Source organism: Lemur catta, chromosome 12 (genome assembly GCF_020740605.2).
Source record: "Lemur catta isolate mLemCat1 chromosome 12, mLemCat1.pri, whole genome shotgun sequence".
In the NCBI taxonomy this organism is placed as follows: Eukaryota; Metazoa; Chordata; class Mammalia; order Primates; family Lemuridae; genus Lemur; species Lemur catta.
In genome coordinates, this window is record NC_059139.1 from 45,797,220 (window position 1) to 45,825,157 (window position 27,938).

A 27,938-nucleotide genomic window follows, 5' to 3' on the forward strand; every position below is an offset into this window, starting at 1 on the left:
TGGTTATTAACCACTCAGGAAGTATACTTCAAACTTCTGTGCATGACCCCATCTCTGGATACTTTGATTTTTTTGCTCATGTACATATTATTAGCTTGTAATGTCACCAAAGTTTACCTTTTAAAAAAACAGGGTGATGTTGAAGAAGATGAAACAATTCCTGATAGTGAACAGGATATAAGGCCACGTTTTCACCGATCAAGGACAGTGGCTCAGCAGCATGATGAAGATGGAATTGAAGAAGAAGATGATGATGATGATGAAATGGATGATGACGATACAATTTCTGACTGGAATCTAAGTAAGTCAGAGAGGGAAAAACAGTTGACTACTTTGGTAACAACTTTATTGAGATATAATTCACATACTGTAAAATTCACCCATTAAATTATATAATTAGTGGTTTCTAGTATATTCATAGAGCTGTGCAACCCTCACCATCTATTTTAGAATGTTTTCATCACCCAAAAAAGAAACCTAATACCCATTAGTAGTCACTTCCATTTTTCCCTCAGCCCTAATCTGTCTGTATTCTATCTCTATACCAGTCTGTATTCTATCTCTATGGATTCTATTCTAGACATTTCATATAAATGGAATCATACAGAATATGGTCCTTTGTGACTGTATTCTTTCACTTAGCATGTTTTCAAGGTTCATTCACATTGTAGCATGTATCAATACTTCACTTTTTTATTGTGAAATAATATTTCATTATATTAACATACCATGTTTCATTTATCTATTTACCGGTTAGTGGACATTTGTATTGTTTCCCCTTTTTTGGCTATTGTGAGTAGTGGTGTTGTAAATATTAATGTGTATGTAAAAGTATTTGTGTAGACATGGGTTTTTAATTCTCTTGGTTATATACTCAGGAGTGGGTTGCTGGGTAATAGGGTAACTCTGTGTTTAACCTTTTGAGGAACTATCAGAATGTTTTCCAAAGTGGCTGCACCATTTTATTTCCCTACCCAGTAGTATCTGAGGGTTCCAATTTCTCTACCTGCTAACGCTTACTATTATTCTATTCTGATAGTCATTCTAGTGGATGTGAAGTAGTAGTATCTTATTGTGGTTTTGGTTTGCATTTCGATGGGTCTATTCTTACATTTAGTCATCATTATATTTAAAAAGACTTCTTACCTCAAACTACCATTTCTCAAAAGACTATTTATATTTTGATACTATAAAGTAAGAACATTGCCACAAACTTTTCCTTTTATCCTAAAAGCGTGCGTTAGTGATAATTTGCACGAGAATTGGCTGGTTATCATACATAATTCTAAAATAATATAAATTGCTTTGTCATATTTGAAACTTTAAAAATGTATGCTTTTTGAAAATATGCTAATTTTCAACCTTAGCTGCAAATCTACATCACCAGTGGAGGTGGCAGTCTGGCCCACACTCTTAATTGTAGAGGAACTTATGCACCTGTGTTTTGATTTTCACTTGGTTTTTAAATCATCACTGCTCTAGTTCAGGGTTTCTCAACCTTGGCACTATTGGCATCTGGGGCCACATGATTCTTTGTTGTGGGGGCCGTCCTGCACATTGTAGGATCCTGAACAGCATCCCTAACCTCTACCCAAAGATGCCAATAGCACACAAAATTGTGACAACCAGCAGCGTCTCTAGATATTGCCAAATGTCCCCTGGAGAACAAAATCACCCCTAGGTTAGAACCAATACTCTAGTTCAAAACGTTGAGATTTATGCCTAGTTCACATTGGAGAAATTTTGGTACTTGTCTTAGTCATTTTTGTGATGCTATAACTGAATACCTGAGACTGGGTAGTTTCCAGTGAACAGAAATTTATTTGGTTCTCAGTTCTGTAGGTTGGGAAGTGCAAGATCGAGGGGATGCATCTGGTGAGGACTTTCTATATTATCCCATGGTGGAAGGGCAAAAGAGCATGCAAGAGAAAGCTAAACTCGCGTTTACATCAAGCCAACTCTCTTAATAACTAACCCATTCCTGAATTAGGACATTAATCCATTCGTGAGGGCAGAGCCTTCATGGCCTAATCACCTCACATTAGGTCCCACCTCAACATTGTTGCATAATAAAAATGTTTCCTATGCCTGAATTTTGGGGGACACATTCCAACCCATAGCAGTTAAAATTATATTTTTGTTCTTTTCATTTTTGTTGTTCTTGTCTAAATTATTATATTAATCTGAATTGATATTTAGTCCCATAGTTAATTCACTGTAAAGAATGTTTTCTGGCATATTTTGTGCTTCATTGTGCTAGTGACTTTTGTTTTTTTAATAATTTATGTGCCTAACTTGCAGCTAAGTAATTACATATTTGATTCTGAATGATCTACCACTAGAAATGTTAAGTAGAATTAACATGTATGTTTTGCATCAGGATTGTAAACAGTGGGCATCATATTGGAAGCATTGAATTGAGTGGAATAGTATATGTTTTAATTTTTCTGTATAGATAAAAGAATTCAAGTATGCCAATCATGTATAGAGTAGAATGTTTTCGTAATTAATTTACTAATTCTTTGTCATGAAAGTTTTAATAGAAAAAATTTTCATGTGAAGACTACCGCCTATTTAATTGAATTCTATAAAACTATAGAAGTATGAATAAGGTGTTATACATACAATAAGTACTCATTTTAATATATAATTAAATGATAATAGACGTTAATATAATACTTTTGAATTAAATATTTCCTTAGGAAAATGTTCTGCTGCTGCCCTAGATGTTCTTGCAAATGTGTATCGTGATGAGCTACTGCCGCATATTTTGCCCCTTTTGAAAGAATTACTTTTTCATCATGAATGGGTTGTTAAAGAATCAGGCATCTTGGTATTAGGAGCAATTGCTGAAGGTAAGTTTAAGTCCAATTTGAATTGTAAAGTTCATCGGTGCTAATAAAGCTAGGCTACTTTAAGAAACTGTTACTCTATGAAGCAAAGACTTCACTCTTGAATTCACATACTATGATGAATGTGGTGAGAAGACTATGATACATATTAACTTTAAAAGGGATAATGGAATACAAAAACCATCTTAGGATAAGTTTCTGCTTTGAACCAGTTAACTATTGTTAAACAGTCATTCTGACTTCTAACTTCAGCCAGATGTTCTGCAAATGTTTTTATTACTATAATGGGAACAGAACGAGAGAACTCTGGTGTCTGAAGTATCCCCATTTCTAGAAAAATAACTTTATTCCCTAGGTAAGTATAGGAAGCCTGATAGACAAGAGCGTCGTCATTCTCTGTAAGGGCTATTGACATCTATCTGCAAGAAACTGAAATACTTTACAGGCATTTCTGAAAGCTGGAGTTTGTGTAGCAGACATAAAATGAGGTCCTAACCCTAAGGTACTTAAGAACAGTTGGCTCTAATTTCAGGTTTTTAACATAATTTTGGCATATGTTATTACAGTATATTTATAGTAGTGGAAATATTCTGAATATTTTTCATGATAAATGTATCATTTTAGTATTCAACTGAAACAATTTTTAATCAAATTGTAGTACTTCAAAAGATTTCTGTTGTTTTTTTCTAGGCTGCATGCAAGGCATGATTCCATACCTGCCTGAGCTCATTCCTCACCTTATTCAGTGCCTCTCTGATAAAAAGGCTCTTGTGCGTTCCATAACATGCTGGACTCTTAGCCGCTATGCACACTGGGTAGTCAGCCAGCCACCAGACACGTACCTGAAGCCATTAATGACGGAACTGCTAAAGCGCATCCTGGATAGCAACAAGAGAGTACAAGAAGCTGCCTGCAGGTGGGACAGATTCATAACACAGTGTTCATTGTGGGAGTAGGTAATCTAATGAGAAACTAATTTTCAACCTTATGATGGAATGTTGGTATTAAACCATTAGTCAAGTATTTCATAATGGAAAATTTTTCAGCCATGTCAGAAAGTTTAGTTTTCCTTGGTAAAGTTTTTACAGGACTGATCTGTAGTTTTGGGATTTGCACATTAGCATATTTTATACATTTTGTTTGGCTGGGAAAAATTTGTTATTTGCAGCTTTGACCTGATGATTTTATAATTCTAAATGTGACTGACTAGACGTCAGTCTTTGCTGTTTCTTCCTCAATTCATTTTTTCCCCTACTCAATGGCTATGATATTATAACAGAATCATATTTTACCCTTGTTGGTAAAATCAGACATCTGAAGTGGCGTTGCCCTACTCTTGAAGGAATAACAAAGTTTAAACTTCATGTCAACTACCATAACTTCATAGAAAGTCCTATAATGACCTGTGATCTGTCACTTATCAACTGTGGCTCTCCAATGCTTCATAGATCTGCTTCGGTAACAGCCATTGTGTTGGTTGGGTTTGAGGCTCACTCGCTCTCTTTTAATTTGTTTTGAGATAGGGTCTTGCTCTGTTGCCCAGGCTGGAGTGCAGCGGCACAATCATAGCTCACTTTAACTTCCAACTCGTGGGCTCAAGTGATCCGCCCACCTCATCCTCCCGAGTAGCTGGGACTGCAGGCATGTGCCGCCTTGCCTGGTTAATTGGATTTTTTTTTCTCCTTTTTTATAGAGACAAAGTCTTGCTGTGTTGCCCAACTGATCTCAAACTCCTGGCCTCGAGTAATCCTCCCAAAGCACTGGTATTACAGGCATGAGTCACTTTGCCTGGCCTGTCTTTTTGTTTGTTTTCATTTTTTTGAGACTGGGTCTCATTTTGTCACGTATGCTAGAGTGCAGTGGCATCATCATAGCTCACTGCAACCTCAAACTCCTGGGCTTAAGCAATCCTCCTGCCTCAGCCTTCCAAGTAGCTGGGACTATAGGTGTATGCCACCATGCCCAGCTAATTTTTCTGTTTCTTGCTTTTACTTGAGCCAGTCTCGAACTCCTGGCCTCAATCAATCCTCTTGTCTCGGCCTCCCAAAGTATTATAGGACTATAGGTGTGAACCACCATGCCCAGCCCTTATCTCTCTCTTTATATCAGACTAGCAGCTGCTGTCATTACTGCAAATATTCCAGTTTCCTGGAACAAACTATGTTCTAAAAGGGCCTGCTCCTTTATGTTTATAACTCTTAACTTTTCAAGTAGATTTGCTTTTACCGTCGACCTTTCTGAGACAGGGTATCATTCCGTTTCCCGAGCTAGAGTGCAGTGGTGTCATCATAACTCACTGCAACCTCAAACTCCTGGGCTCAAGCAATCCTCCTGGCTCAGCACCTGTAGTCCTACTGTAGCTGGGACTATAGCTGCCAGCCACCATGCCCTGGCTAATTTTTGTATTTCTTGTAGAGATGGGGGTCTTGCTATGTTGCCCAGGCTGGTCTCAAACTCCGGGCCTCAGACAATCCTCCCACCTCAGTCTCCCAAAGTGCTGGTATTGCAAGCGTGAGCCATTGTGCCCTGCCAACACATTTTAATTTTAGATTTTACCGTTGTAGTTAAGCACATGGATGACACCTCTTGGAAAGGAAGAAATGATGAAAAAAAGAAAATAATAAAAATAAGAATCTGATGAGGCAAGGTGATAGGCATATAAATTGTAAATAAATATTCTGTAACAATTGGCTTAGTTTATCTCTATTATAAACTATTCCTTTTACATACCAATAAGTATTTTATTCATTCATTCATTCATTTATTTATTTAAACTATAGTGCCTTTGCTACCCTAGAAGAGGAGGCCTGTACAGAACTTGTTCCTTACCTTGCTTATATACTTGATACCCTGGTCTTCGCGTTTAGTAAATACCAACATAAGAACCTGCTCATTCTCTATGATGCCATAGGAACATTAGCAGATTCAGTAGGACATCATTTAAACAAGCCAGTAAGTATCTGTGATTATTATGGAAAATAACATATAGCATACTTATAATCAGTAAGTTGATACATTTGGAAATAAAAATGTTTTGGGAGATATAAGCAATTAGTGTTTGCTACTGTAAGAATGTAGATCTTACAAAGGCAGCAAGTATGTCCCTTTCAAATAGTATTTTAAAAGTAAGTATATGCTTGGTGTGGAAATTATAGCAGCATCTCACATGATTACCCTAGTACTGTTTAGAATGACTAAAGGAAACGGGATAAAAATTTCATACTGTGGATTTCTACTTTTACTTCATTCCAAGTGTTTTTGTATTTGCCACTGTAGCTTTAGAATACCACATCTAGACATCTCTGTTTTGTCACCAGAACATACAAATATGGAGAGTACACTATATAACATAATTGAAAATTGGGATAATAGGTTAAAAATGCCAACTAGTGGTAAAGAAGAAGTACCTTGTCACTAGTAGTGTTGAGAGTAGAAGAGGAGGATGGATTTAAAGAGGATTTAAGTGGTATTAGAATTTTAATATAACTCAATTCCCTGCTAAAGAATAGAAGGATTTGATATATGTGGTTGCCATATTAAAAGTCTTAAAAAATTGTTTTTAGTTTTATACTTAAAATTTGGTGCAAGACAGTTTGTAGGTTTGCTTTGGTGTTGCTTTTTGGTTTGGTTTTGTTGAGAGAGACTTTTGTTTACTGAGTCTCTTTAGAATCTGTGCCCCTAGTTTACATGACTATGCTTATTGGTGTTATGGATCATTGTTCAGTTTAAATAAGAACACTTAAATGATTATGAGTCTCTCTCTCTCTCTCTCTACATGTGCCTCTAACTTTACCTATCAGTTTATAATGTACATAACAACAGCCACATTATATATTACAGACTCCAGGACTAAAAGAATTCTGTCACTGGAGAGTAAAACTTACACAGATCTTTCTTGATTGTGACTTAACAATCAAGTAGTACATTTTTATATAGTGATGTGTTTATATACATTTTGTTTCAAAAAAGATAAAAGAGTTAAAAAATAGAACAAGGTCATGTAAATAAAAAAAAGGCAAAAGAAAGGAAAATTTTAAAAGACACTAGAGCAAAGAATGAGTACTTGTTTACATATGATAATAGAACTTTATATATTTTTCGTTACTGTAAATAGGAATATATTCAGATGCTAATGCCTCCACTGATCCAGAAATGGAATATGTTAAAGGATGAAGATAAAGATCTCTTCCCTTTACTTGAGGTATGCTGGGCTGGTTATTTAAGTAATCTAATGGTGCATTTCACCAAAAACACACGTTCGAATCCAAAATGGGCATATGATAAGAAAAGTGATAATAAATTTATATTCTGAATAGTTTCTATTCACATGCCCAATAAATATATAACTTGTTACTTTAATTATGATACCTCTATCCTAAGAAATACTGTTAAATAGAAAAAGCATAATGAACATAGTATACCTTTATAATAAATAGACAAAGGATTATACATGTTCTCTAACTTTTTTATAATTTAAATTTCATGTTATCTATTTTATATACACAAACGATGTACTCACACATACATGTGAAGTAGTATTGGGACTTGCTTCCAGTAAGAGAGAACTTTATATCTTTTCTGTCTAATTTGATGTTTTTTCCTTGTATACTTACTTTTTTAACTAAAAACAAATTTTATATGTTCAGGTAACTGAACATACTATAAAATGTGATAAATTAAACCTAGTTGAGGCCGGGTGTGGTGGTTCACACCTGTAATCCTAGCACTCTGGGAGGCCGAGGTGGGTGGATTGTTTGAGCTCAGGAGTTTGAGACTAGCCTGAGCAAGAGCAAGACCCCATCTGTACTAAAAATAGAAAGAAATTATATGGACAGCTAGAAAATATATATAGAGAAAAAATTAGCCAGGCATGGTGGCGCATGCCTGTAGTCCTAGCTACTCGGGAGGCTGAAGAAGGAGAATCGCTTGAGCCCAGGAGTTTGAGGTTGCTGTGAGCTAGGCTGACGCCACGGCACTCACTCTAGCCTGGGCAATAGAGTGAGACTCTGTCTCAAAAAAAATAAAAATAAAAAACCTAGTTGAATTGACATTGATGGTCAATTTAGTCATTTTCATTCTTTATTCCCCATTATTTCAAGGATCACCAACTTCTGCCATGGATTGTTCTTAGTCAAAGAAGTTAAGTCTTCTGTGACAAAGAGCAATGACTAATTCTAGGCCAGACGAAACAAGGAGCATCAGTATGGCTCATTTTTTTAATATACAGTCAGTCGTCCCTCAGTATCCTTGGGGGGTTGGTTTCCAGGAATCCCTGTGGATACCAAAATCCGAAGATGCTTGAGTCCCATATAAAATGGCATAGTATTTGCATGTAATCTACACATATCTTCCCAGTATACCTGAAATCATCTCTAGATTATTTATCATATCTAATACAATGTAAATGTTATATAAATAGCTGTTATACTGTATTTTTAATTTTTATTTATTTTTTTGAGACAGGGTCTCACTCTGTTTCCCAGGCTAGAGTGTAGTGGTGTCATTGTAGCTCACTGCAACCTCAAACTCCTTGGTTCAAGCAATCCTCCTCCTCTTGAGTAGCTGCGACTGTAGGCACATGCCGCCACACCTGGCTAATTTTTCTGTATTTTGTACAGACAGGGTCTTACTCTGTTGCCCAGGCTGTGTTTTCAATATTTTTGATTCAAGGTTGGGTGAACCCATGGATGCATAACCTGCAGATACAGAGGGCCAACTGTATTATTACTCTCAGGCTATGGCTCAAAATGTGCCCAACAATACGGTCCACCCACGTCATTGACCGTGATGGGAGCATGAATAAAAGTCTCTCTTAAATTTGAAGAAAAAAATAAGAATACTTACTACGCAGTCTGTCCTTTAAGAATAATTTTTATTATAGAAACTTTTTTTCTGAGGAACCCTCTCTTGATTGACAACGAGTGACTTCAAGAGGCGAGGTTTGAAAAAGAAAAACCTGCTACTGTAGGCTAGTAAAGCGGGTTCATAAATGACCAGGATCCTATTGATCAGTTTCAAGCATTTATCATAATCTTAACATATACCCAGAAAATTTAGCACATGTACTTTATTCTTTCTAGTGCCTATCTTCGGTTGCCACAGCCTTGCAGTCTGGCTTTCTTCCATACTGTGAACCTGTGTATCAGCGTTGTGTAAACCTAGTACAGAAGACTCTTGCACAAGCCATGGTATTTTTTTTTTTTAATGTCTTTCCCTCGTTTTAAACATTTTTCTAAAGATAGTCATAATGCATACAAACTTTTTCAGTAGTTGATTAAAAGCAAACTTTCAAAAACATTGTGTCTAATTTCAGCTGAACAATGCTCAACCTGATCAATATGAGGCTCCAGATAAAGATTTTATGATAGTGGCTCTTGATTTACTGAGTGGTCTGGCTGAAGGACTGGGAGGCAACATTGAACAACTGGTAGCCCGAAGTAACATCCTAACACTAATGTATCAGTGCATGCAGGTGAGACTTGTAAGATTAAAATGAATTCAAACCTGGTTCCCTGTGTCACATTGGGGTTAATTTCTTCTTATTTCTTGTAGGATAAAATGCCAGAAGTTCGGCAGAGTTCTTTTGCCCTATTAGGTGACCTGACGAAAGCTTGCTTTCAACATGTTAAGCCTTGTATAGGTATGAATGTTTTCTACTGCTATGAATGTGGTTTTTACACTTGATCTTAGACAAAAAGCCAAGAAGTGTTACGAATGTGGTTTGTAAAAGTTATCTTTATATCAGCTTTGTTTTTTATTGTTAAACTGAAATTGGATGAAACCCCAACATTTACAAATGAACATTTTAAATTAAAGTTGCTGTGAAGCAGGCAAGATGAGGAGAAATGTCTGTTGTTTCATGGAACTCACCATCACTTCAGCTTTTTCAGGCACTCCTGTGAGTGGAGGAAAGTTTGAATAGTACTACTTCTAAAGTAAAGGACCTGCCCACCATTGAAGCCTTAGTATACTATATGCTACTTCATGGACACTTTTTTGGTTTTGAGCAGCCTCCTTTTTTGGTAGAGGTACCCAGAAATAGTAATGATAAGGTTTTCTTCTCCAGTAAACCAGCATACTTTTTTAGATATCATAGAAAATGTCCAACAAATGTCACTTGAAGAGTAAATAATAAGTTGTTTCTGTATTAATAGCATAGCATTTGTTTTGGCCCTTTGTAAAGATAATAAGGGATTCCTTGAATGTTGTAACCTAAATTGCTCTCAGACCCAGGGGTTAGATGATTTTAGTTTTATCCCATGCCTTTCTGTATCTCAGTGTGTTGACACAGTTGTGCTTTTGAATAATAATTAATTCTGAGTAATAGTATTAATTATGATGTATTAGAAACCATCAAGTTTTTAAGCCTAACTACTCTAAAAGTGGAATTCTTTTGGGAATCTTGTCATACAAATGTTTACCACTTAATTTATTTTAAATTTAAACTTATATGAAAGGATTTAATATTTTTTACTTTTTATTATAAAATAAAGTTTTTCAGATGTAAAAAAGTAGAAAAAAAGTGTAACGGCTTCTGTTATCTATGCATATCAAATCATGTTTCCTGCATAACATTATCCATGATCAGACACAGAGACAGACCCCAGATAATTTTGGAGCAAATCTCAGACATACAATTTGAGCACTTAATACATACCTCTTCCTTACAATTGTAGTTTGTAGTTAAACCAGGTTTTTTGTCCTAAAGCATTTCCTGCACTTTGGATTTTACTGATTGCATCTAGTGTCATTTAACATGTTGCTCTGTCCTTTCTATTTACTATATTTAGCAGTTTGATATATATTTAGCAGTTTGATATATATTGATATATATATGAATATATGTATATTCATCATATATTTTCTTCAAATTGGGAACTTAAGCAGTACCTTATGGAATTTTTAATTAGGCTTGTTTCTTTTTTGCATTTATAGAGAGCATGTTTATATTAAAGAACACCTTCCATACTGAAGTTTAATGAGTTTCAGGATGTTTTTAAGACTTTAAAAGTAGTGTGTACTTTTAAGGAGGTACATGGCATCTAGTTGTCTCTTATTTTTTATGTTATTTTACTTTTAAGGAGGTACATGGCATCTAGTTGTCTCTTATTTTTTATGTTATCAACCATGGTGATTGTTATCTAGATTAGTGGTTCTCAACTGAGGACAATTTTGCCCTCCAGTGAACATTTGCCAGTGGTCTGGAGACATTTTAACACTGGGGAGGTGCTCCTGTTACCTAGTGGACAGACGCAAAATATGTTGCTAAACATCTTACAATGCAGGGGACAGCTCCTCTTCTCCCACAACAAAGAATGATTTGGCCCAAACTCTCAATATTGCTGAGATTGAGAAACCCTGGCTTAGATCTACTCATGTATTAGGAATTAAAAATTATGATACTTTGACTCTTCATTCAATAGTAAGAACATTTATATAAAGAGACATTTTCCCATATCAGTAAATTGTAACCCTGAGGTATAAATCATATAGGAGAGGCAAGATAGTTACTTGATTTTTTTTCCTTTTATTTACCAATTTGTTTCAGTTTAGGTTTTTTTGTTTGTTTTTTTCACTGGCAGTATTGAGCTCATGATGCTCAAGTTGTACTGCTGGAAGTGGGAACTTAAGTTAGCTCCTGAGTCCTTTCCGTTATGACAGTATAGTCCAGGTTTATTTGCACATTTCCTGCCTTAGTTTGTAATGAGGCATTTTCTGAGAGTCTTCTCATCATTCCTTTTAGTGGAAAATGATATTTAGAAACCACAATCTGAGCACTAGGGTGAAAGTTACTTTAAAAGCCAAAATCATTTATTTTTTTTAAAAAGAATTCTATGTATGAGAAACTAGCTTTGAAGAAAATTCCATTTTATCATGTTTTCTCTACTTTAAGTTTGAATTTTCTTAATCTGATGAGATTATTCTTACCAACTCTTTTGAGTGATGCATAAAATATACCAGAACTTTTCTTTTCTACATCATGAAAGTTCAATGGCCAGGTAGTCTCTCCTTCAGTTTCTACCTAGTAGATTTCCTTTAAAGTATAAAACACTGCTATTGAGAAGTTACGTAGTTTAAAATTTTCTTTTTCTAGCTGATTTCATGCCAATATTGGGAACAAACCTAAATCCAGAGTTCATTTCAGTCTGCAACAATGCCACATGGGCAATTGGAGAAATCTCCATTCAAATGGGTAAGATTTTTTTTCCCTTTAAAAGTATGTGTTTTCAGGTGCCTTGATATTTTCATAACTGCTTTTTTATGTAAATGATTTTTGTCTATATATGACATGTCACAGTTATTAAGGGAAGCAAAATATTTTACGTTGATATTTTAACATTAAATTTTTTCTTTTTTGTTTTTTTCTTTTTGGGATGATCTAGGTATAGAGATGCAGCCTTATATTCCTATGGTGTTGCACCAGCTTGTAGAAATCATTAACAGACCCAACACACCAAAGACGTTGTTAGAGAATACAGGTACCATATGACTGAACTGTTTCAGTGAAGAGAAAATTAATTGCCTTTTAATTTTAAATTAAGATGCGTAGAGAAACCAAAGCAAAGCTAGCTTTTAAAACCCCGCTTATTATTTATCTAGCAGCTATTTTGGATTCTCAGTAATGAAATGTACTGTTATAGCTACATTCCATAACCAGTTTTCAATAACTTTGGAAAAATACTTTTCTCCCCTATTTCAGTTTTTTAATACTTCCTAAAATGGATCCCAGCTAAGAGAACGATTGAACTATATGAATTTTGCTTTTAAATTAACTCAGAGAGTAACCCGGGAGCTGGGAAATTAAGATTTTTTTTTTTAATCTTTAAAAATGTGGTCAAAAATAGATTGCAATTTAGTAGCTAATTGATTAACAATGGTATATGTATTTTGTATTTCATCATATATTTTCTTCAAATTGGGAACTTAAGCAGTACCTTATGGAATTTTTAATTAGGCTTGTTTCTCTTTTGCATTTATAGAGAGCATGTTTATATTAAAGAATACCTTCCATACTATAGAACACTTTTGGAGGTGATTGGGTTCTTTTCTTTCCACCCTCCCTGATTGTTGCTAATGGTGTTGAAAGAATTAAATTTTGTTTGCATTCAGGCATATCCCTTTCTTTATATACTAAGATAATTCCAGTAATTTATTCATAGTAAATGAGGGTCTTAACAAAATACTAGACAAAGATTAAAATAAGGTTTTCCCACTAAGAAAGTTCCTTTTCAAAGGCATTTTAATTTGGTATTTTTAAATTATAGAAAGCTTATTTTATCCTAATATGATTAAAATTGATAAAGTTTATTGGTATGGAAGGAAATCTTTTAATTTTATGAAACAATTATCTGGCTGTTTGGCTGTATGGGTACTGTTTATTTCACAAAGTAAATTAGATTTTCTTGCTGAAAAGTACAAAAACCTATGTATAGGATGGTTATGAAATCTTGTCAGGTTTTTATCTCTTCACAATGCAGTACCTATACATGACATTCAGATTTGAAAGACTTGCCATTATAAAATCATTGTTGAACCTAAAGAAACTCCTATTTATTTTTAAATGTGAATGCATAACTGCAAATAAATGTTGAGTGTAATGTATATTAAAGTTTCTTGTGGGATATCATCTGATGATGTAGTTCCTTTTAACAAATTGGCTCTGTGTATAAGATTATAGTCTACATATGAATATATCCTAAATAAATAATAAATAGTTGGTAATGCCCTACAAGTTGATGGAATGAATTAATATCATTGAGAAACACACTTGGAATTCATTAGATTACTCTTAACCACAAGTGTCTGCATAAAGTATGATTTTCTTTCTTACCCAAAAGAATGGGTTTTTTTTAATTAATAAAATCGTTTTCTATAGCTAATGTCTACATTTTATCAACTTTTAATTATCAATATTTCATAAAGCCAATTCTTTAGTATGCTGTTATTTGCTTTTTTTCCAATTAGTATATCCTACACTGAACTTTTTCAATGGACCATCATCTGCTTTATCGCATGTTTCATTGGATTGTTCATACTTGCCTGTTTAATGAGAATGTTGCATAGTTTGTGTCTTTTGAACTTAGGTTTTCTTTCTCTTGCTTCATATGAATCTGCTGGATTTTAGTATTATCTGTGTAGTTTGCTTCAAGTAATCCTTAAACATTTTTCTTTACCCCCAACCCTTTTTTTATGAAAGGTTAACCTGTAAGTTTTTGAGAGAACACCATTAAAGCATCTCATGGTTTGTTTTCTGTTTGTATTTTTTCCCGTTGTGTATAAATGTATTTATATGTATGTACCTTTGAATTGCAGAATGCAATTCTGAGTTGTACTTGTTTTAGCTCTTTGTAAACTTAAGGACTTCGTGAATTTTGATGGTGAATGGGTATGCCCACTTCAGAATTTTAAAAAATAAAATTAGTGTGTAATCAGTATAATGTGTGCTGTGCCTTTTATAGCAAAGCCAGAATATTTTTTCCTATGGTCCACATATCACATGTCAGTGCAGTGGACTATGTAAATTTACTTTATTAGAATTTTATGTCAAGTATAGTCTGAAGTAAGTGAACTGTTAATCAGAGGTTTTTTGTAATGCGATTTGACTTCATAGCATAGCAATTTTCCAATTCATTCAGTGGGTAACATGCCACTTAAAATCTGACAACTGATTTTGATAATCAAGCAACAAACAAACGTCCACTGATTTGTTTGGGAAATGTTAACCACCACCACCACCCCCAAAAAAGAACACACTACCAAAATTTGGATTAGATTTTCTAATTTCCAAAGACTGGAAATCTTTGAAATCTTATAAAAAAGATGTAGGGAAATGAGATATTTTAACTCTTTTAGTTATAGAGAAATGTGTTTGAGTAGACAATTCAGAAATGTAATCACATTTATTGCTATTTCTTGGGGGGGAAAAACATAGATTTCATTATTAAATTCCAAAATTTTGACTGGCTTTTGAATGGAGATTCTCTAAATCCGTCCAAATATTGGTCATCTTATTAACCGAACGATATCTTGACACTTGATTGATCAAGAAAAGCAGTTTTATCATGGTTTTTGGTGTTCTCTCAATCTTTAGAGTTTTTTTAATTCCTTTTGTTTTTCTTTTTCCAAGAGTATGCCATATATGTTGCTGCCCCTTATTTTGGGGGTGGTAATAAACAGCACTGGTGAAATCTTATGTTTATTATCATACACAAATTCTGTTGGTTTCTGTTTCTGAGTTATTTGTTGTTTTTTCTTTATTTTTTCTCCTTCCCCCTCATTTGCTCATGTCTTGGTTGGCGTTTGGTGGTGTATAACCGTGATTGCGTTACCTTAGCAATAACAATTGGTCGTCTTGGTTACGTTTGTCCTCAAGAGGTGGCCCCCATGCTACAGCAGTTTATAAGACCCTGGTGTGTATTATTCAATCTTTTTTTTTAATTCATTTTTCTTCACTCTTTCTTTCTCTATCTCACTTTTAGATATATTTTCAGTTGGTTACAAAAATCACAATCCTTAATCATTGCCAACCATGTGACTAATCTTGTCCTATCAGGTTTGTGAGGTTTTTCAATAGCATCGTCATGTATATTTATTTTATGTTGTGGCTAACGACTAATTGATGCATGGGATAAGATTGTCACATGCTTGCTGTGTTAAAAAGCTTGATTATACATAAAAAGCATTTAAATATCCACCAGAAAAATTAAAATGCATGCAAATTCTATAAATTTAGGTTTTTGCATTATGTTTCATTTTTAGAATTAATTTGGAAACTTGGATTGCATTAAGAAATACATGTTTAAATTTGTTATGTATAAAAATCTTATTTGCTTGTTAATGTAGAAGTTAAACATCTATACCATAAGTCGTATAGTAATAGTTTATATTGTGGCAGTATATCCTATGTTCTGCTTCTTTCAATTGACATCATTTTTAGTAGTGTTTAATGGAATACAAGTCATAATAATACAGTTTTAAAAGTTAATTTGGTAACTTACTCTTCTTGACTCAGGCTTAATAGTTTAAATGGGAGAGTCAAATCAGTTGTCCATTTTATAGATGCAGTTTATTAAGAAAATGAATTTCACCATTTCTTCTATATTGAGATTAAAAGGGCCCAACATACAGGAAGTATGAGAAACTGAAACTTCAGCTTTCTAAAAACTCTTTTAATATAATCATTATCTATATTGTGGTGCTTATTCCATTAAATACTGTCCATTAGTATTGTAATTGAACCTGCTTCTTTCTTAAATGCTAAACTCAATTCTATAATTCAATAGGTGCACCTCTCTGAGAAACATAAGAGACAATGAGGAAAAGGATTCCGCATTCCGTGGGATTTGTACCATGATCAGTGTGAATCCCAGTGGCGTAATCCAAGTAAGATGTTCACAAGGATTTGTTGAACTTTTAATGTTCTGAATAATAAAATTTTAAAGGGTGAAATATCTTAAGACTTAATTATAAAAAACTTTATTCTTTCAAAAGTATTAAAAAGCTAATTAAACATTTACAATGTGTATTTCTTAATATCTTTAAATGATGCCTTTTTTTATTTCCTAAATCTTTCTTGACATGACATAAAATAGTAGTAGGTTGGGAGAGTAAGGTTATATATAATCTCTTCTTGAATTAAGCCAAGGATTCTTTGATCCACATTTCAGACCTCATTTATTTACTGTGTCCATACCCATCCATGGATGTCGATTTGCTGAGTTTGAGGATATCTACATTTAAACGAGTAACCAAGTAGTGTAGGATACTATCTATTACATAGAATCAAACTTAGAAATAATGAATAAAATAAAATATGAATCAGCCATTGAATTATTTGGCAATAGTGTTAATTTGATTCCAGTCAGGGTCCCTGATCCAACTAAAGGTTAGGGTTGGAGAGGGGAGTGCAAAACTATATTTTGGGGCCTAGGGATGCACGTTTGAGGGATAAAGTTACAAAGAAATGCTTTTATGGCAATAACTTTCTCACCTTTATTTTCAAGAAAATAAAAACCTTTCACTTCCAAGAGGAAGGTTGAACATTTTAAATAGAAACTTTTTGATATTTCCTATCTTGTATTAAGGTTTTTGTCAACTAAGTTTTAGAAACATGAATTATCAGCTTATAAAATTCAAGTTGATCTGGATGACAACATACAAATTAGAACTAGAAAAATCTTAACTAATTTCACATTCATATAATGTTAATAACTTACTATTAGAACAAGCCAATACTACCTTGAGAGAAGATCCATAGTTGCAAAATAACGTCCTAGAATTAAGTTTCTGTTTTTTCAATATTTAGGAACTTAAGTTGTCACATCAAATGTGTTTTAAGGGTATCTGATATGTACTATATTTTTAAAAAGCATCTTCCCATCAGGATTTTATTGTTTTTTTCTTTTTGAATTAACATTTTAAGACAATAAAAATAGCCTATAATGTGATGGCAAAATCACTGCCAACTTTGAGTTGGTAGAAATTTCTATTTTTTAGCTTTTACTCACATGCATTATTTGGATATGGTTAAAAGAAAATGTCACAAGTTTTATCTTTTAAATTTTTTAATCACACATTCTAGGTATCTGTATTTAAATTTTTAACATGAGACTTTGATATCTGGAAGATATGAGGAATCTTTTTTTTGTTTCGTTTTTGGAGAAAAGATCTCACTCACTCTGGTCCCTAGGCTGGGGTGGAGTGGCACCATCATAGCTCACTGTAGCCTTGAACTCCTGGACTCAAGCAATCTTCCTTGCCTCGGCCTCCGCTGTAGCTAAGACTATAGGTGCACGCTACCATGCCCAGCCTTTTTTTTTTTTTTCCCTATAGAGATAGGACCTTACCATGTTGCCCAGACTGGTCTCAAACTCCTGGCCTCAAGTGATCCTCCCACCTTGGCCTCCCAAAATGGTAGGATTACAGGTGTGAGCCACCGTGCCCAGCCAGGAATCATAATTTGAACAAACCATGAACTTTAAGCACATTTTATTTGCTTAAATAAATGTTTTATACACATACTTTAATATTAGTAAATTTTTTTTTAAATTAGTGAAGTTCTCTGAATTTAATAGTAAAATTTACAGTAGTTGACATGTCAGAACATCAGTATGTTGAATGTTGCATGTTGAACTGTCATTGTTTCAGTACAGGAGTCAAGATTGAGAAAATAGTTTTATTGAACATGTAAAGTATATTGTCACCTTATTCTTGTCTGGATAACCTGGTTATCTTAAGTAATTGAGAGTTGGGTTCTTTGTTATTTGGGTTGGGTGTTTGTAATTGCATAATTAGTTTTTCTTCTGACTTTCGGGCATTTTGCTTAAGTTTGTATCTGAAGGTGGGTCTTGAAATTTAGTTCTGTTAATTTCTGTATTTCAAATCAAGCTTATTTGATATATATTTAACTAGCTTTAAGTTATTTCTAGGCCAGTCAGAGCAGTAAAGTTTTTGAATTTATATTTTTCTTAATCCAATAAATGAAAAGCTCTTTTTATTGGTGTTGATTTTAATGATTTCAGTCCATTCTGATGCTAAACGTTTACTGGATGGCAGTTGTTTTGATATATGAGATAAAATACAACAGGGCATTAGATTCCAATATAAACTGAATGAGTCAGAGGTTCTTTAATGGTGGACTAATAGGGCAACCATTAAGTAATCACTTCAAATTCCTTATATCGTGATCGATTTTAAATGTTTTCCCTTTTTTAGTTGGGATTCTATTGTGGCACAAATTCTGAGGTTTACATATATCTTTTGCTGAGTTTGACAAACATTATCAATCTAAGATGTATTTCTTGTTACAGGATTTTATATTTTTTTGTGATGCAGTTGCATCATGGATTAACCCAAAAGATGATCTCAGAGACATGTTCTGTAAGGTAACTAATAAGTCTTTATTATGTATTATCCTGGGACTATTACAGTCGTAGTTGAAAAGTTTAAATTATTTTTACATTCCATGTGAAACTTAGGCTCTTCAAATCAGTATTGAAGATTATATGTAACCTTTTTTCTTGTTAACAAAGTTGACTTGTTCTTAAGATGTAGCAGTGACTCTACCGATAGAGCATGCACTTTGAAAATATTTTCCCAATAGTGCCACTAATTCATGTGATCTCATTGTTTCACTCACGGAAAATAGCGTATGTTTTTCAAGGTGGATAACTGAGATTTGGATTGGACTGTAATCTGAAACTGTTGAGCAGAGTGTAAATCTAAGTGGCTTCCACAGGGATTAAGCCGATATAGTTCTTTGCTTTGTTAATGCCCCCTTTTGGTTAACTCCAGTCAGCACTCAGCTGTAACAGTAAAAAATAAAATACAATTGCACATTTGAATTACCTAATATTAAAATTAGAGAACTGCAATTGAAACCAGAAACCCAAAGCTTGTGTATTTACAGTTTAAAATGACATAATATGACAAAAACTTTATTCCTTGGATGAATTCTATACTTTATTTTTCATTGATACGATATCAGAGATTGCTTAGAGTACGTCTGTTACTAGGACACTTGCTGAATCCTAAGGCATGTGTTATGAGGTACTTTTAGGCGAGTCATGGAATGGTGTAGAATCCAACAAAGGCTGAGAGTAACTACTTTAAAATGGATAAAGTTTGAAATAATAAAATCAATAGTGTCAGACTTCAGAAGCTGTGCAGATCTGAGGTCTTCTCTTTCGTTGTTAATAAGTTAATGGTTTTTCACTCGTTGCAGATCCTTCATGGATTTAAAAATCAAGTTGGGGATGAAAATTGGAGGCGTTTCTCTGACCAGTTTCCTCTTCCCTTAAAAGAGCGTCTTGCAGCTTTTTATGGTGTTTAATCTAATACACTTAAGCTGCAGTCCCAAAATTAGGGGTAAGTTATAAGAAGTTTGGAAATTTCTAGATGAAGAAAATTTGGTTAGGACTGTAATCTCAGACTGTTGAATAGAATAAAAAGCTATTTGTTTTCTATAGGGCTTGAATAAAAATTAGTCTCATTATTATGCTATATTGAAGTTTAAATTTAAAATCACCCAAGTGAAGGCTAGAGAATTTTTTAAAGAACCAACAAGCCAAAATAAAATGAATGGCTCCACTTTGAAGCATGAATTTATAGTCTCTGATATAAGAATTTTCTATATTATGAGCTTTTAAGGAAAACACAAGTAGAATTGAAGCTGGGTTTTGACTCACTATTTTTCAACATGTTTTATTGAGCTCAGCACTATGGTTTAAAAACAGTTAATGAAAGATTCTGTTTTGATTTGATTTAAAATGTTAGAGGACTGTATGCCCATTTGGACTCTGGCTCTTTGAAGTTTTCTTTACTTTAATGGGACTAACAATTCTGATCTCTTAGCTTCAGTTTCCTCATTGAGTTATGTTGACAATTAAATACCATACTGTATGTGAGCCAGACACGGTGATTGCATGCCCATGGTCCTAACTACTTGGGAGGCTGAGGAGGGAGGGTCACCTGAGCAGAGAAGTTGAAGATCAGCCTGGGCCACTTAGTGAACTCCATCTCAAAAAAAAAAAAAAAAAGAAAAAGAAAAAAGAGAATACTATATACTATGTATGATCCCAGAACTTTTATATATTGCCTGGCACACTAAGTTGACTCAGTAAATGTTAGGAACACAGGAAGTACAGTAGACCAAGGTTTTGACATTCTTCTTTAGGTTTTGAACATAAATTGAGACATATTTGACTGAAAGCCAGAGGACGTGCTGAATGTGTATACAAAAGGTGTACAACAAATTGAATTGTACTTTACATTGAATTGGAGTTTTTGTTTGCTTGCTTATTTACTCTGAGCTAGATTTTAAACCTGGAAAGATTTCATCATCCAGGTTATCTAACCTAGAAGGCAGTAAATGTGGGTTTGCAGCCTCTGGAATGTCTCAGAGCCCTTTGTCCCATGTGTTGTCCCACTTTGGTCTCGAGTCCTCAGAGCTGTTTTACAGCTTTGGCATTTTAGAAAAGTGCTGGATTCAGTTTATGTTAAATTATGAGAATGCAGTAGATAAGAATGACTTTTAACTTCAGAGATTCAATAGTGAGCTACTAGTAGTACTCTGAGACTGTTTTAAGACAAGATATGAAATAAATTCTCAGTTTTCTAATTAGACATAATATGGATCCATACCTTTTATTCCTGCCTTTTTGTACTCCTCTTCCTTGTTTCAGAGGCAGGAGAAAAAGGGGTTGCTTGTACTTCTCCACAGATGAACTAATCATTCTCTGTGAATTCACATCAACATTCATAAATGTCCAAAGTTTGACATGAGTGGGTAGTAGAGTTTTGTTGTAAAAGGACCACTATCAGGTAATAGTTTAAATCTCCCAGTAATCTTACCTTATTTATTAATGTCCATTTTATCGTTAAAATTGTGTTAGCATTAAAAAAAGTTCTTATCAGGAAAATCAAGTGACCTGAGATATAGAAATGACCAAATGAAATAGGGTCAGAATAGTAACTAATTAGGAACATTGAGAAAGGCAGGTATTAAATTTAACTTTTTGTTAATTTACTGAATGTAATGACCCTAGTGTGGTAATAAACACTCATGGTGCCTCCTAGGCTACAACATCAGATGACCGAAAATAATTAATTCTTTATTTTTTGGTAGATTATATTTGTTTGCTTAATATTGTGAATACTAGGGAAAAGGATGATATTTTAATTCTTACTAAGGAAAGTGCTTGTCCTAAAGAAAGTGCTATTTTGATTTTGAAGAAAGTAAGGCAACTTGTTATATAAGAAATAATCAGTTTTTATTGGGTCCCATTTTGCAAAAGGGGTAAAAAATTAGACTGATAACATCATGCAAGGTACATTTCATCTATACAGAGTGCAGCATGCTTTTCTGTGTGTGTTCCCAGGTTGGGCTCACTTCTCATATCTGATGTAGGTGACAATTCAGTGCCATAGGAGAAGGAAGAAACATAGTTATAATTGACGAGCATGATCTTAGGCAATTTGTCCAATTTCTCGTTTTCTTTATAGGTAAAAATATCATTATTATTTGATTAATTTTGTGTTCCACCAGTTTTGAAAGACAGTTGTTAAAGATAAAATTGCTTGTTTTGTTCTTTTTCTTATAGGTCCTTCGGTCTTGGAGACTATGAGGGAGCCTCTGCACCCAGGGAAAATGTTACCCTTTACAGGGGGGAAGGGTAAACCAGTAGGGAATACAGTACAATCCCAACCCTACTGGGAGGGGCGGGAGGGAGGTGTTGCCGTCACTGTATTAAGTCGATGTTGGGAAATGTTTTAACATCTGGAGCTTTTGTGGGTGGAAATCTGTCTCCAATTACAACTCTGCACTGGATGTGAAGAAGCAAAAAAAAATCTGTTCAGTCCGCTCACAAAACAGTACATTCTGGAATATTATGGGGAATTGTACCAAAACAAGAACCATATAAATGATGCATAGGGATAAGAAAGAGGAAAAATTCCTTAGTGCACAATAAAGGAAACCTAAGGGGGTTACAAACAGTAAAGAAGCTTTTTTTTTTTAATTTAAAGATTTTTATATAAATTTTCCCCATGATGGGGCCTTGTTTTGCATGCTGATGAAGAACTACACAAACAAAACTAATAGAGTTAAAATCAGCTTGCCTTCCCATAGTAGAAGCAGGTTCTTGGAAGTTACAATTTAAGGTACCCCCCCAAAAAAGTTGGAAATAAAACAAAACAAATTTAAACAATGAAGCACCCTGTGAAATGCCAAATGAGTCACTCCTTTTACCTTTGTGGGGTGGGCAGGGAGGGAAGAATAAATGGGGTGGGGCATATCAAACTAAAGATGACATCTTAATTTTGCATTAAACATTAATGTAGTGGATATAATTTGATGGTTGTACTTCATTAGATTTAATTTCTAGGCCAAGATGTTATTTTTAAAGTGCAGTTTAAGGTTCAGGCATGCATTCTGGCTCATAGTGATCGAAAGTAATTTAAATTAGTGGGAAAGTAGCATGCTTGTATCACATAGAATGAGGTTGGTATTCATTTACCTATGTTGCGCCAGTTTGTGTTGCAGTTTACCAATTCAATATAGCCCTGCATTTAAAATTCCTTTTTAAGATTTGTGGATTTTATTTTTATTAAGAATATAGATATATAAAGTACTGTAGTTTACAGCTAGGCCTTGAAATATCTTTTTTAGGATCTGTTAGGAATAAGATTGATATTGTATTGTGTGTAACCTGCACAATGTGGAAAGCTGATATACCTGTGCAAAATCTTTGCCTCTGTGCTGTCAGTGTGATGTGCTTTCTGCATGGTTATATACTACTAGTGATTTTATCAAAACTTCTAAAATTTAAATTACATGGTAAAAGATCTGTAAAAAAGGCTGCATAAATGTTAGTTGGCAGATAAAGACAATTGTAGAAGTTGAAAAATGATTGCTATATTTCAATGTTTATTCCCACTCAACATATTGCCTTCTAAGCTTTCTTTTTTTTTTTCTTTCTTTCTTTTTTTTTTTTTTTTGTTCAAAGCATGATCTTAAAGATATGTTTAAGTTAATGGATGTAATGCAGGGTTCCTACACTGTATTTGGCGCATGTTGGTGGCCCTCTGTGCCCTAGATATATGCACACAGGGTGCAAGTTGAAAGCTACAGAGTGAAAGTTGGTTTGGATCCTCTTCATTTCATTTGTTTAGCTTTTCTGTTATTTTTCTCTACTTACATGTATTCCTGTGAATAAATCCTTGTTAAGTTAACCCTTTACTTTTCCTTCCATGTGTATTTTCTTATATACTGTGAATGTGAAACCTAACTGGTACACTTGATCTTGTGTCCATATGAAAGTGCAAGTCTTTATTAATTTGGATTGCCTGAACAGTGTATCCCATGATGATGAAGGAAAATGGAGAGATTTTTCTTTTTAACTCTGCTGGTCAGAGATGAAGCCACGCCTTTCCATTTTTCAATGCTGCATATTTAATCTGCAACAAAAATGTTAAGCCATAACAGCCTTTTTATATTTTAGTTTGTCACCTTTGCATTGCAGAATAAATACTGAATAACCATTTTTATAAGCAGTTGCTCCTCTTTGCATGGTTCTATTCTCTAAAAGTGTTGAATGATACAGCCATTGCACTGAAGTTTGAGCTGTGTGGGTGTGAATTTATAAGTACTGTTTCAAAAAATTTCAAATGCATGGTAGCATGCAGAAAGGTTTTTGTTATTTTGTGTGTTTGTGTGTGTGTGTGTATGTGTGTGTGTGTTGGTTTTTTTTTTTTTAACATGTTCTTTTACTTTCTTTCCTCTACTTTGGCTTTGCAAATTTTGGTCTGTAGAGCCTGAAATTAAATTATTTTATAATGCCCAATTTTTTTAAAATTATAAGTTAGATTTAAAGAGTATGTGACATTTTGCTTTCTGGTACCATAGCTTCACTGGAAGCCCAAAATTTGGTTCCTATTTAGTCTTTGAGTAGGGTAGCTATTTTATTCTTAAATAACAGTGATATCCTGTAGTGCTTCAAATACTTCTTAGAATTTAATAAGACAGATATTTTAATATTCTGGAATAGGTAATATTTTAAATTGAAAGAAGTGGTCAAATTTTTCTCTAAACACAGTAAAACAAACACAACCTTTAGTAAAGTTATATGGACCTGTGATTGACAATTTTATATTGACTAAAAGCAATACTATCACCTATCTGATTAAAAATCAGTTTTCAGTTAGGTAGATGAATAACACTATAAGGATGTGTTTTTAAATTTAAAGGAGATTTAACTTTAAAACAGAAAATTTAATTACGTAAATATGACTGGCACCCTGAAATTGGGTTGGGTTTTTTTTGTATTTTTCCCCCCTTAAGGTTATTGTTTCTTCCTAATTTATATTTCAGATACATAGTGTAGCACAGGAATTTGCAGAAACCATTTAAGTTATCTTTTGAGGTAAGCTCTGATTTAGCATTTAACTTGATAAAACCTAATACATCATGGGATATATATATATAAAGCAACTTAATTTTTGTGGTGTAGTCTTAGTAATTGTGAATGTTGACTGAATGTCTATGAAATTGTGAGTTTGTCTTTGTTACATTCCAGTGTTTCTGCCTCTTGGCATGCTTAAAGCACGGCTTACTTCATCTGCTCCTTACACACTAAAATGCTATTAGTGTGCTCAACTACAGAATAGCCGCTGCTAAGTGATGTAGATTTTCTACTTGAATATTTTTATGTTGTAGGAACCTCAGGAGGTCAGTGTTTACTGTTTTATATATGCCTTCTTTTTCCTGTTTGAGCTTCTCTCTTTGAAGGATTCTAACAGAATAAAAGCTGCTGATCAACCTAAGTTGGAAACAGAAAGTATATTTAATTTAAAGGCATGTTTGGCAGTTCCATGTTACAGTACATTAGCAAGGAAGTTTTGTGCCACAAGTATCATTTATTCAAGAAAGAATTTTGCTTTTTGTATTGTCTAATCTCTCTAATGACTTCATACTGTGTAAAAAAAAAAATCACTTTTTAAATATTTTTGGTTGGTTATTTCCCAAATAATCAACATGTAAATAATCTTTAAGAGCCAGTTCTGATGCTTTACATTATTGCTACTTGATTTTGTTACGCAAGTTAGATTTCAGAAGAATATATTTTAGAACACTTAACGAAGCCATTACATCTTTAAAACAAAACAAGTAGCATATATTTTGTAATTAACGTATTGATGAACACTGTGATTTTTTTTTGGTTAAAATTTTTTCATTGATCTGAATTGCTTAAATTGCATATATTGTGTAAAATAGGATCAGATGTATATTTTAAACTAATTTCAACTGACTTTCCTCTTGAAATGCTTTGTCTACTCAGTTATAAAGTATTCAGATACAGTTTTATCTCAGGTGAATACTCCTATATCGTTTTTGCTTTGGTGACATATGCTTATAAAGGGTCATCATACTTAAATTCTTTGTTTTTTAATGTATTTCATTGAGACTCTTCCCTTTCTCATTTTTCCTATCATTCTAGCAGACAGGGGTGGTATAAAGCCAGCCTCACAAGACTTTTGCGTGCAGGTATACCTGAAAGTGAGTTAAATTTGGTCCTTATTTTCTCTAAACCCTCAAAATAGTCCCCCATATAAAATCCTGCATAGCAGAAATGCCAGAATTAAACTAGTAATGTTGTAAACCTTTAGTCTAAATTTAAGCCCTTTGCCATGAAAAGGCAGGAAAAAGTGGTTTTTTGGTTCATATAATTAATCTATATTATTCATATTGAATGTATTAACAGATAATGGTGCAAAAACATTCTTCCCAAGAGAAGAGTGTATCATGCATAACTGCAGTTTAAATCCTTCCTTTGGTAGTACTTTAAAACTTACACAGCTTTGTTTATTGAATTATTTTTGCAAAGAATACAAAAGGGGGAAAACACTAATTGTTGCGACTAGTACTGTTAATGAAGTGTAGCCCTTGGAACCTTTAAGAAAACTGTGGTCTTCAGATAGTTATGGGCCTGGGATAATTTAGATCAAAAATCAGATCAATAATGAGCTGTGTTGTTAACAATATTATCTGGTAATAATACCATGCAGTATAGCATTGTATACCAACTTAGTACATTTCATACTGTATTAAATATGGAAATACTTCTAACACCTCTTTAAAATTTTTACATAAAAGTTAGTTTTATTCACCTGTACACTTTCCAGGTGATTTGTGGCTAATTTCTTCAGTCTTCACATAGATGTTTCCCCCATTGGCATTACTTATGTGTAGATTTATTCCTAATTATTATACATATACATTTTTAAGGTATACATTTAAATTACAGCAACTGTTTATTGTGGTTTGTATCCCAGAATGTATTGTGTTTTTAAAAAAAGATGCATAATAGTTGAATGTATGCATGATTTTGAGAGAAGTTTTTTTTTTTTTTTACCCTCTCGTATATTTTAAAACCAAGCCAAATCTTTTTGCCAAGCAGTATATCACTAATTAGAAAACAAGTAGTAGTCTTCCTTTTATTACAGTTTTTGTTTATCCACTATAGAATTCCCTATAATGTGGCTTGGTATTATACAGGATTAGATATTTTATAGGTCTTACATCTTTCTACTATATATGACATGGTTAGCCTATAAGGCAATGTTGGTCCCCTTCTCATATCAGCCTCATAAAGAGGTTCCACTGTACTTTCCTCATAATACTTTGTTGTTTTCCTTTGTGGATATATAACCAAATTGAGCTTCAGTGATTTTTATGGAGATAATAATTAGACAATACTATGTAATTAATTTTACTTAATAGATTATCATCTTGTGAGAAGAGATGTTTAAACGTGGTAAATGACTTCACTTCATATTATAAAACAGTTTTACGCATATGTTAACATTGGGTGCAATAATTTAGTAGTGTTAGCTTTAGTTATAAATAACTGGATCTTTCTGCTGACAACTTAGGTTGTATGAGTTACGCTTAAAAGCTTTAAATCTGATGTTTCCTGTACCTGCCACACTATGTTAGAATGTGTCCTTCAAACATATCCTCCTGCAACTTCTCAAACTGTACTAAATTGATATTTCTTGAAATCTAACTCTGTGCTAACAGATCTTCATTTTAAATAGAATACGGTTTTAATTTTTGATAAGCTGCTGAATTTTAAAGAGAGTTTTTTGGGGCCACCAAATATTTTGGATCATGCAGAGAATATATATTGTACTGTAGTAATTTTGTATTTACATTTGTATGATGTGACATAATAGATGTGAATGTTAATCACTGCTTGACTATGTTAATAAAGTTGTTTAACTATATGTTGCACTCTGATTTTTAATGAAAGGAAATGAACTTACTTTCTCCCCCTCCCCCATTTTGGGTTCAGGTGGATCTTGTGGGTTTTTTTCTTGTTTTTTTTCCTTGAGGTTTTTTTCCCCTTAGCTTACACATTAGTACACTCTTGTTTAACATCACTTAGTCTTTAAACCCAGTATTTGCTTATTTTGTATAGTGTAGTAAAAAACCTGTTTTCCCTTCATTTTAACTCCTATTGATAAATTTTAAACAGTCGATTCTAGGTTCAGCTGTTTGAGAATGGGGAGGTACTACAAAAAGAAAAT

General features: G+C 33.6%; 1 protein-coding gene across 2 annotated transcripts in view; it reads left to right on the top strand.

Moving 5' to 3' along the window:
• Window positions 1-27,635, top strand: part of TNPO1 (transportin 1) — an 88,499-nt gene extending 60,864 nt beyond the window's left edge. For both annotated transcript variants that reach the window (XM_045566314.1, XM_045566315.1), the window contains exons 11-25: window positions 133-301; window positions 2,703-2,855; window positions 3,543-3,768; window positions 5,633-5,804; window positions 6,967-7,053; window positions 8,933-9,040; window positions 9,166-9,324; window positions 9,405-9,492; window positions 11,947-12,045; window positions 12,236-12,331; window positions 15,187-15,262; window positions 16,136-16,235; window positions 18,662-18,736; window positions 19,576-19,718; window positions 21,953-27,635. In XM_045566314.1, coding sequence (XP_045422270.1) covers window positions 133-301; window positions 2,703-2,855; window positions 3,543-3,768; window positions 5,633-5,804; window positions 6,967-7,053; window positions 8,933-9,040; window positions 9,166-9,324; window positions 9,405-9,492; window positions 11,947-12,045; window positions 12,236-12,331; window positions 15,187-15,262; window positions 16,136-16,235; window positions 18,662-18,736; window positions 19,576-19,683 — 1,716 coding nt within the window. In that variant the 3' untranslated portion in view covers window positions 19,684-19,718; window positions 21,953-27,635. The remainder of the gene's footprint in view (window positions 1-132; window positions 302-2,702; window positions 2,856-3,542; window positions 3,769-5,632; window positions 5,805-6,966; window positions 7,054-8,932; window positions 9,041-9,165; window positions 9,325-9,404; window positions 9,493-11,946; window positions 12,046-12,235; window positions 12,332-15,186; window positions 15,263-16,135; window positions 16,236-18,661; window positions 18,737-19,575; window positions 19,719-21,952) is intronic.
• The last annotated feature ends 303 nt before the right edge of the window (window positions 27,636-27,938 follow it).